The sequence below is a fragment of the Passer domesticus genome, chromosome 3, assembly GCF_036417665.1.
Source record: "Passer domesticus isolate bPasDom1 chromosome 3, bPasDom1.hap1, whole genome shotgun sequence".
Taxonomy (NCBI): domain Eukaryota; kingdom Metazoa; phylum Chordata; class Aves; order Passeriformes; family Passeridae; genus Passer; species Passer domesticus.
This window is the reverse complement of record NC_087476.1, coordinates 114601790-114612620: the sequence shown is the minus strand read 5'-3', so window position 1 is coordinate 114612620 and position 10831 is coordinate 114601790. Positions and strand designations below refer to the sequence as shown.

The following is a 10831-nucleotide window of genomic DNA, read 5'->3' as shown; positions in this document are numbered from 1 at the left end:
CCGCCTCCCCCTCCTCCCGCCAGCCGTGCTCCTCCAGTGAGCACACATGCCATTTATAGCTCCCAGCAGGGCTGCTGGAGCTCACATGCCTCCCATCACATGCCCTGGCCACCCTCCCTTCGAGCTGAGCACAAACTACACCTGGCACAGGTGAGACCGAGGCCTCGCCGTGCCCTGCCAGGCTGAGGAAGGGTCAGCAGGACCCTCTGCCTGGCTGGGCACACCAGTTTGGCTGGGATCAATGAACACGTGGAGCTGATGGGCACAGCCAGCTCTGCCTGCTCAGCACAAGTGTGCAGTCACTGCAGGTAGCAGCATTTGGTTTTTCCTTGCTCATGGGACAGCTGCACACTCCATTCCTCCTTCTCTTCCCTGGGCCTTCCACTTGCAAGGCCTTTTGCTCCCCAAGCTGCAAGAGTGTCAAAAGGTAAGACCTGGCTTGTTTTGGGCTGGCTCATTGCTTCTGCTCCAGTCCTTTCCTTCCCAAGCCTCATCCAGTGGATGCTTTCCAAGAGGCCTGTCCTTGTGCTCTGAACAGGCCCAGAGCTTCAGCCTGCCCCGGCTTCCCGGGATGCCAATCTCTCACCAAGGCACTCAGACCCACGCTGGAGAGCCAAGCCCTGTCCCCAAGCCACCATCACCCAGGACACAAGTCACCACCAGCAGGTCTTCCCTCAGCCAAACCAGCAGCCACTGACAGCTGAAAGCAGCTTAAAGCAAGTTTCCAGCCTTCAGGGATTTTCTTACTTACTTTCTTATTTTCTTATAAATAAAATTCCCATTTCTAGCCCTGCTCTTACACAGCTCAGGGCACAGCACTTGACAGTATGCCTCAAAAGTCTCTTACTTGATTTCCCCCAAAGTTCCCTTCAGACAGCTCCACGTGAGCACAGCCCCTGCTGCCAGCATGACCCCAGTCCCCTCCCCTTTTCAATCCTCCTCTAGGCCACTGCAGCAAGTGCTTCTTCACCCTTTCCCAGCTCTTCATCCATATTGCAGCTGGCTGCTGGGGTTGTGATGGTTTCCATCCTGTTCCTGATCTTCCTACTATTGATACTCCAGCTGCTTTTTCTGACTGCTGCTGAACAGTTAGCTGCTCTCTTTTTAACAGCCAGATCTCTGAGCAGTAACAACTAGAACAGAGGTACTGTTACATGTGCAAAACTAGGTTATGGCCTCTCTTAATGTACTTTTTTTTGGTCAACGCAGGTGTAGGAATGGGGCTGTTCCCTCAGGGGTGACCCCACAGCCTCTTGAACAGGTATAAACACACAGTACCTGAGCAGAGCAGCAACAGGTGCTATCAGGGGCTATCCACAGAGCAAGCCATGAAGTAAATCCAGCATCCACTTGGTTGTGAGCTAGAGCCAAAATCCTGACTGGATAATAAGGCTACCACAGATGCCTAGAAGGCAGGGCTAGAGGCAAGGCCAAAACAGGAACACCTACAAGCTTGCTTAAAGCAAACCTGAAAGCACAGGCTTGAGCTTAAATACAGCTCAGGAGTGTGGGGAAGTCCCAGGTGAGGCTGCTTAGGACAATTAAGGCCCATTACTTTCCACACGAGTGCCTGACAGAGCTGCAGCAGAGGAAATCAGGGCAAACCAAGGAGCCCTTCCTCCAGCTGCACAGCACTCATGGACCAGCATGCTCAAAGGATGCAGCAGTGCAGGGGGAATTTGGATAACTTCAGGGCAAGAGAAAACATCAGGGACTTCCTGATAGAACTGTCTGGTTTGGATGTCTTTATGCTTTAGGGAGTTGCTCATTGGGACCAACATCTGCTTGCTGTTCCCTTACACTGTTCAGCAAATGTTCCACTTTGGTCACAGCTGGTGGCTCTCTAGGTGGACCTGGGCTCTGATGGAGCCCTGTGGTTCTTTCTGGCCCTGGATCCTGCACATGGTCTTGTGTAAGGCGTTCCTTCAGTGTGGGCTGAGGCAATTGGCTCCCACCTCCTGCAGGGACTCTGATTCCCTGCTCTGCTCCACCACCTTTAGCTGGGACTGCATTTGCTCAGCTTGCTGTTTCCAATTACTTTGGCCAACATCTCTCCCCTCCCCAATGATACAGAATTTTTTCGTGACATCACTCCCAAAAATACATAATCCCAACCCCCATCATTCTGGACTCTTTGGGTCTGGAGCTTGTCCTACATTTGGTGACTTTCATTTGGGTGCTTCCCTGTAGTCACCAGGTCTTGACTGCATGGCAAACAGGCCGTGGAGCCTCCAGGATGTGTTGGGATAAAGCAGAGCCCTCAGTCCTGACACTGCTCACAGAACCAGCTCACTGCAGCCATGCCAGACCCTCCCACCACAGGAGATGCCTGCATGCACAGAGCTGGCAGAACGAGGGTGGTACCCCCAAAACCCTTGGCATCTCTGGTCTCTAGCCATGGCAACGCCAAGGTTCTGCTTGACTAGGCCACCACAAGTGGCTTGGCTGCAGGAATCAGCCCACAGAGTGCAGTGTGCCTCCCTAGAAGGAAGGACAGCAGAGAGGAAAGTCCACGGGAATGGACTGGATGTGAGAAGTGGAACAAAAGGACATCAAAGAACAGTAAATGCACAAGACAGGTCACTTGCAAGCTGGAGAGCACATAAGCAGCACTGCCACAACACACACACTGGGAGGGACTGGGAGAGCAGCAAGAGGGACACGAGGCTGCAAGGGGTAGAAGGAAAGGCACATCCTGATCCCTCTGTCCCCAGCAGGTCTGCCCAGCAGGCACAGTGCCACCAGCCCCACGCTGGGGCCAGGCCCTCTGCTCATGGAGGCAGCCAGAGGTCAGGGTGGCAGTCACCTGCTGCAAAGCCTACCACGCCAGGGAGCACCAGGTCCAGCCAACCAGACCTGGCTGTCCTCCTCTAGAGAGGGCCCCAACACCCAGCCACTGCCACAGCTCAGCTTGCCAAGAGACCTTGGCATGGGGAGAGTCCTTATCTCCAGCTGCAAGTGTTGGAAGAGGGACAAACACCTTTGATAACTGGCAGAGCACTGCCAGCAAACTTGCTTGCACCCTATTTCCAAGCCTGGACCAAATCTGAGCTCAGGGCCAGCTAGCATATTCCAAGAAATGAGCACTTTCCCCCCTCCAGCATCAACATCACCTCTCTGGGTAGCAGAGGTGGGAAGAGGATCCTGGACATACCTGGTCCATCTGTGATTAAAGCAGAGCACACTACTCTGGGTAGGTCAGGACTTCCCTGGTCCAGGACTGGGTATCTCTGATGATGGTGATAGAGATGCCACAGCTTCTCTGGGACTCATACCTTTATTACCCTTGAGGGGAAGCATTTCCCCTAATACCAGAATGAATGTCCTTGTGCAGCTTATGCCCACTGCCTCCAGTTCAGCCCCATCAGGCCTCCTGCAAAACTCAGATCTGTCTACATAACCCCCCAAACCAGGGCTGTGTAGCAAGGTGAAACTGCTGGTCCCAGTGCCTCACTGTGGCTCCAAGGGACAAGCCCATGCTGGCCTGGCTCACGTTCATGCTGTGGGGACTGGGGCTTCTTGTACACCACATGAACACCTTTCCCCTCCCAAGAAGAGACTGCCAGGACCCTGCCATTGTTCTGGGCCATTAGCACAGAGGAGAGGGCTGCAGACCACATGTGACAGCAGGATATCCCGCAGGGTCCCCATCCAGGCCTGGCCCTGCTAGCATCCTGCAAGAAGCAGCAGCTGAAAGCTCCTGTACAAACCCACAACCCAGTGTGGGCCCTGAAGCTGCCCCACAGGTGGGTGCACAAACCCAGTCAATACCTGAAGTGAGGGCAGCCAATCAACATGTCCAGGAGTGGTTGTTTGTGTGGAGGCTTGGGAGGGACATTTTCTATTGAGACAAGTCCCTCTTGGAGAGCAACTCATGACTGCCCAGAGAGACAGTGAGTGCTGAGGCAAAGTGCTCCCTCAAGGCACACAGGGCTGGGAACAGCATCCCAGATTCACCTGAGAAGGGGGCTAAGGGGTTAAACACAGCAGACAGATGCCTGAGGAACGAGCCCCAAACCATTCCCAGGAGCCATGTGGAGGAAAACCGCTATGTGACAGCAGTTATTTTACAAAGACAAAAAGAACAAAAAAAAAAAAGCGCCTTCTTTATTGAGAGCAGCACATAAAAACCCAACAAAACCCAACCCTTCTTGGCTGCAGTACCCTCCACTCAAGCAAACAAACTAACCCACTCTAGGCTGCATTCCAGTAACAGAAATACTATGGTAGGGAGGAGTCAGCGCTCTGGAAGAGGGAGACAGGGGGCTCTGCCCAGAGTCATAAGTACAAAAAAAGGCACAGGGTAACTGGGAAAGGTAGTGAGCTCCTTCATATGCCAGGCACTTTGTGCTCCTGTTGGCTGGCCTGTCCCCAGGGGAAGGGGCAGGCAGGCATGCCTAGCACAGACGGACGGAGAGAGGGCCGGGCCAGGCCGGCAGAGATGGATGTGGTGAGCAGGGACGCCCAAGCTCTCGCCGTGGGAGGGGCAGCTGGCTCCATCCACACCAGCAGCCTCAGGGCACCGGGCTGAGCAGGCAGGGGGCAGGAGGCAGCAAGGGCTGTCTTTTGGGACCCACTGGGGAGGGGGGTGGGGCTGGGGTACACTGGCTTGTGCTTTGAGTCCAGCAGCTGCTGATGCCGAGCTGCTCGCTGGCGCATCGGGGTCGGGCTCAGCGAGGGGCTGTGGCAGTGCCAGGGGCGCCCCAGGCACGTACAGACCCCTGTCCACCCCGCCACATCCTTCACCAGCCAGGGCTGGGGTGCTCAGGCTTTGCTGTCAGCCGGGCTGTCCCCAAGGGCGGTGGCGAGCTCGCTGAAGGAGGGCCGGTCCTTAGGGCTGGGGGCCCAGCAGCGCTGCATCAGCTTGGCCAGGCGGGACGGGCAGCCCTCGGGCTGCGCGAGCTTCGTCTTTCCTGACTGGAGACCTGGCACGAAAGAGAAGTCCAAAGGGTCGTTGGCAAGGGGTGTGATCCTGCCTGGGGGATGCAAGGAGAGCAGCAGCTCTCCATGCAGCCAGACCAGCACTGTCACACCTTTACCACACATAAAGCAAGTAATTGCTGCAATTCCAGGGACAGCACGAGGTACTCCACGTACCTGCTAGGACCTCATCATCGGCCAGTGGAGTGTAGGGCATCTCCCCATGCGTGAAGACCTCCCACATGAGCACCCCAAAGGACCACACATCCGACTTCGTGGAGAACTCATCCTCCAGCACAGCCTCGGGCGGCATCCAGCGCAGTGGGATCCAGGCCTGGCGGAAATGGTAGTACTCGCTGCGGGCAGGACAGGCAGGCAGTCAGACTGGGGCCATTTCATCCCCTCCCATTCCCCTGCCAGGATCCCTGACCTGTTGTACACGTCCTTGCTGAGGCTCAGGGACGAGACCTTGACCTGCCTCTGGGCACTGACCAAGCAATTCCTGGCTGCCAAATCCCGGTGCACGAACCTGCCGTTGGAGAGGTGCTCCATGCCCAGGGCCACCTGTGTGCAGAGAGACACCTGACCCCAGAGAGCTGTCAGCACTGGCTGCCCTCCTTAGGGTCCCCAGCCCCAGAGCACTTCCAAAGCTGCATGGTCACCTTATGTTTGGTAGTCAGTGGCTGTGGCTTCAGAGACTCATCTTTGCTCTTGGAGATTCTCAGAAACTGCTTCAGGTCCCCCTGGGAGACAGACAGCAATTCAGAGTCAGCACCTCTACATACTGACCAGGCTCACTGGTCCCTGCAGTGCCTGGATGTGGCAGGCCCACAGATCCTCATCTCCTGATCCATGGTTCCTGCCTGTCCTCCTGGTCCCTGCCTTACTGGGCAAGCCAGGATCTTGTGTCTGGGCCTCAAATGGCTAAGATTAGGGCAAGCAGGCCTGAAACCTCCAGGTTTTTCATGCCTCAAATTTATTTCTCTCCTACAAACTCCAGCCCTTAGCATTCACAGCCATTCTGCAGCAGGGAGTCCCACAACTTAGCTTATATAGCTGAGTCCAGGACATAAACCAGAAATCAGGAGATTGCAGAGGACAAAATCACTTCCAGGTCTTGCAGGAGACTCCCATTCCCCTTGAGACCCCTCCAGAGGCTGGGAACAGCAGTAAACTCATCCTGGTCTCTTTACACTGTGGCTGCCCTGTGCTGCCAGCCCGTTGCCACACTCGCAGGCCCCACTCCCACTGGTGTCACGTCCCTGCTTTCCTGCTGGCAGGGCCCTTACCAGGTCCACGTACTCCAGGACCATGTAGTGTGGCTCAGCCTCGCGGCACAGCCCCAGCAGCCGCACCACGTTGGCGTGGTTCAGCTTCCCAAACATCTCTGCCTCCCGCCGGAAGTCCAGCTGCAGCTGCTCATCCCTCGTCTGCAGGCTCTTCACCAGCACCAGAGCTTCACCCTCGCCATCTTCCGCACCTTTGGCCTTGGCCAGGAACACTTCACCAAACTCCCCCCTGCCTGGAAGTGTAGAGAAGCACACGGGAAGGCAGCGTGCATTAGGACAGCAGATCTGCTTGACATCCCAGGGGCTACAGGGCCCCCTGTGCCCAGCACATCCTGTTTTCTGGCTGGGACATGCTGGGATTTCACCCACAGGTTTCCTGCCAGAGTGGGGACAAGGCCAGGGTGGCCCAGCATACCCAGGGTTGTGATTGTCTGCAGGTTGGAACGTGGAAAGTGCATCTTGTCGGTAGCGCTGTGGCGCTTGCTGGCCCCAGAGCTGCTGCCCAGGCTGGTCAAGGCCACTTCTTCCTGAATCTCTGCTGTCATCTGCCCATTCTGCAGCAAAGCACCGCCTGCCAGGGAAGCACAAACAGCTTCAGCAGCCTGCCAGGCCACACAGTGAAAGCTATTCTGGGGCTCAGCCCCTCCTGGGCTCCAACACTCCAAGCAGCAGTGGCCTGGCCTCAGTTTTTGCCCCATCTCTGGCAGCCCAGCAGCCACCCTTGAAATCAGATGCTGAGCAATGGCTTTGGTCCCAGAGCCAGTCAGCCCCATCTGGCCTTGTCCATCCCACTCAGTCATCCCCAAGCAGCGGCTACATCCAAACTACCATTGACAAAACTGCAGGACAGCAGCAGAGATGGGATGGGATGGGCGAGGTGGAGCAGATGGACACTGCTCACTATAACCACAGTCTCTTGATACCCAAGAGACTCTCAAGTCTATCTGACACCAGCTGCTGCAGTCCGATGTCCCTGTTCCTTACTCACTTCCCAACAAGCCTTGGGAATGTCCTTGGAAGTGCTGAACCTGTAAGACCAGACCAGTCTGGATTTTAACTGGCTGGGTTAAAGCAGTGCTGGGAAGCACTGTCCTTGCAATCAGCCCCAGCAAGCTTTCTGCACAGGGACTTCACCAGAAATTTCCCTAGCACAAACACAAGCCAAAGAACAGGACAAAACGTGATTACCTTGAGAAAACAGAAAACCCTGCATTTTACAGGCAGCTTATAGAGAAATGACTGCATAGATGGCAAACCTCGATTTTGAATGTATTTACTGCTTGGATCAGACCTGGTTACTAGGAAGTGGTACTTGCCATAAGATGAAGGCAGGAGTTGGAATTTAAAGCAAGGAACAGCCCTGAGCCAGAGTCACACTCACACACCTCCAGCATCACTCTGTACTACTCCATTTCAGCTGCTCCTGGAATAAGCACTAGGCAAACAGCCACAAATAGGAAATTTTTAACAAAATTAAGACAACCCAACATGAGGTAAACCCAACAGAAGTCCCACTGCCTGTATTTTCCATCACAGGCTGTTGCATCACACAGTGTGTATACATGCCTGCTTACAATGCACATGTGCAAGACAGGTACCAGCACATCCTGAGCAGGCCTGGCCACCCTGCCAGGGACCATGGCTTTGTCACAGGCAGGACAGGAGCTGTCAGAGCTGGAACTCTGACATATGCTGACTTAAGAGCCATGGCTACTGACAGCTGTCTGCTCTCACATGGTGGAGTAAGATTTGCGAAAATAAAAGCAAAAAAACCACCACTTATCCCATAAATCAAAGCTGGATGCTCCTTACACTCTCCCTGCTTTTACACTCATTATCAGCAGGACTGTTTGACCCTGTGCTGTCTGCACACATGACTAATCGTGTCTCAAGACCACAAGCTTGAAGCCAAGAGGATAACACAAGACGACCACTGCAACTGTGCCAAAAAAATCCAGAAGGCTGCAGAGTGAGCGTGCTGCCACTGAGAGACAGCACCAGCAGGCAGCAACAAGAGCCACTTTTGAGAACACACATTCCCATGTTTCAGAGCCTGGCCAAGGCACTTGGTAACAAAGGGACAGGAGGATTCATTTATTTACGTATCCAGCAGTCCAGAGAAGAACAAAGTGTAAGGAAGCTGCCTGCTTTGCCCACCTGCCTGCAACAGACACGGGAGCATCTCCTGGAGAAACAGACACAGCCGTGCTGCCCTAGAGACACCAGCACAGAAAGCAGTCCCCACAGCCACGAGCCTCCCAAAATACTATGTCTGTATTCAACAACAAAAAAGCAGCCCAGTCAGCCATGGATACTGAGAGCAAGCTGTCCTTACAGAGGATGTGGCACACCAAGGACGTGACCTTGGGAAGTAACTGGGTGGTGAGGAGTGCACTGATCCATATAGGAAATCCATAGCAAAGATCCACTGCAAGTCCATGGAGAGGTTAGATCTGTCTGGATCCTGAGGGCACTGGAAAAGTCAGCTGGTGGTCAGCCAGGGAGTACTTGTAGGTACTTAGGCAGGTGCTGAAATACTTTGGGTCACCCAGCTAATGAGGGACCACATCAAAAAGAGGCAAAGAAACAGATCTTTGAAGACTGTGGTGAATGGAATATCTCCACTAGAGCTCACAGCAAACACAAACCACTTCTCCAGAGAGGCTATGGGAGTACCAAAAAGGAGGAGTGTATACATCTGGGAAGCTGGGTCTGCTTTTAAGAATGAGAATGCACCTGGCAGTTAACCTGGTTCCAAATGAAGGGAATAAGAAGAGGCAAACTCTAGCAGAAAAGAAATATAATAAAGACAGGCCAAGATAAAAATCTGAGGCCATCTCAGAAACAATTGAAAGAAATTCTTTCCCGGGAAGGGGATGCTGGCCAGAGCCTGCTGGCTCAAGTGAGCTGCCTGTGACTTTTCCACTGAAGGTTTTCCCAGTGGTGACAGATGCAGAGCACAAAGCTGCTGAGATGCTCCTGCATCCCTGCTCCTAGGAGGTTCCCCACAGCCAGACTTCTCTTCTGGAGGTTTGGCTCTTCTCAAAGTGTCAATGCAAGGAGAAAAGCAGGAGACAAACCAAGCAGTTATGTTTTTCCAGGCCCTCACAGAAAATTGCATGTGATTAGGATGCCCAGCTATGTGCTGGAGAACTGGGAGGGGGAACATCTGCATTTATGCAGAGTATGAATGGGGAGATCCAAGGAATAAGGGACAGCAAGCTCAACTGCACTCCACCACTTACAAATCCTCACTGGCGATAACAGAGGGAGTTCAGTGACACACCTTCCCTTCAGCACCAGGAGCTGCTGAACCCTGATTTGAAGAGGCCAGCAGAATACTTCAATTTTATTACATTGCAACAGGGATCCTTCCCTACCCTGGGACATGTGATCCCACGTGCAGGTGCTGGGATACAGGAGTGAGACATAACTCAGCAGGCAGAGATGGCACAACGTGAGGGATTCAGTTTCACACTACCTTGCCCATTTCTCACCTGGCAGCAGGTCTCTGCCACCAGCCAAAAAACACAGCGCGAGAGACCATGGGTTAGGAGTTGTCCTGTTCCCTGGGAGCTCCCTGCCCCTCAGCCTCTCCAGCACAGGGACAGGGAGCCAGTAGCAAAGCCCTCACCCTCAGGCGTACCGGCCTCACCGTTCAGACACTCCATTTCAGGCTCCTCGCCCTCTGGGTGCTTCTTCAGCCTCTTGGCTTTTCTCCTCTTCTTACAGTAGAACATCAGCCCCAGCACGATAATAATGTAGGCAACAGCTGCCCCCACTGAGAGCCCAATGGTCTGGATCATCTTGTAGGGTGTGTGGCTGGCAGGTCCCTCATCTTCTTCTGCTGCTGGCTTGTCTGTGGGGCAGAGAGCATCCAACACATGAGGGTGTGGAGGGATTTCCCAAATCCTGCTTAGGAACGTGCTGGAGGGATGTGAAAAGCCCCCAGCCCCCTACTTGCTGCTGTGACCACCTCTTCATCCAGCCACAGCACAGTGGGCACATCCCACAGCACACTCTGCTGCATTCCAGTGGGGATGCTGCTGTGACTACCTGGCAGGCACAACCAGAGCCAGAAGCAGGGCCTAGAACTGCCAGGGATTCCAGGAGGTCATGTCCCAATGCTGGGCACCTTCCTTACCTACAACATACAGGAATGCCTCCCGGTGCTTGATGTTGCAGCTGTTGCCAGCGATGCAGGTGTATTTTCCAGAGTCCTCGGAGGTGACGTCGTAAATCACCAAGGAGCCATTGGGCATGATCTGAATCCTGCCAACCACACACACAGAGCTCTTTGCAAACACCAAAGGGCAGAGGCAGGCCTGGGGCACCTGCAGCCCCACCTCTCCAGAATGCCTCAGCCCCATGTCCCCAGTGCCATCAGCTTCCATCCCAGGCTGAACACTTAAGAACAGATGACTGCAGCTCAATCACAGCTTGGCAGGCTGTGGCACAAAGGGAAACCCTGGGGCCAGGAGAGCCCAAGTCCTGGCACGTGGAGTCAATTACATGCCCACCAAGCTACAAACCCAGGATTGCACCACTGGCACCCTCATACTGGGCAGGGATGCGGGATACTTGGGAATGTCCTGCTGCACCATGTGTCAGTTTGGAATGGA

At 54.3% G+C, this 10831-nt stretch overlaps 1 protein-coding gene across 2 annotated transcripts in view; it reads right to left on the bottom strand.

The window, feature by feature from the left end:
- Positions 1-4088: 4088 nt before the first annotated feature.
- Positions 4089-10831, bottom strand: part of PTK7 (protein tyrosine kinase 7 (inactive)) — a 34455-nt gene continuing 27712 nt past the window's right edge. The window contains exons 13-20 of one of the 2 annotated variants that reach the window (XM_064415284.1): positions 10354-10481; positions 9856-10068; positions 6625-6780; positions 6210-6442; positions 5583-5663; positions 5351-5502; positions 5098-5276; positions 4089-4925 (exon numbers count right to left, since the gene is read on the bottom strand). In XM_064415284.1, coding sequence (XP_064271354.1) covers positions 4765-4925; positions 5098-5276; positions 5351-5502; positions 5583-5663; positions 6210-6442; positions 6625-6780; positions 9856-10068; positions 10354-10481 — 1303 coding nt within the window. In that variant the 3' untranslated portion in view covers positions 4089-4764. The remainder of the gene's footprint in view (positions 4926-5097; positions 5277-5350; positions 5503-5582; positions 5664-6209; positions 6443-6624; positions 6781-9855; positions 10069-10353; positions 10482-10831) is intronic. The other variant, XM_064415285.1, reaches the window with a different exon arrangement.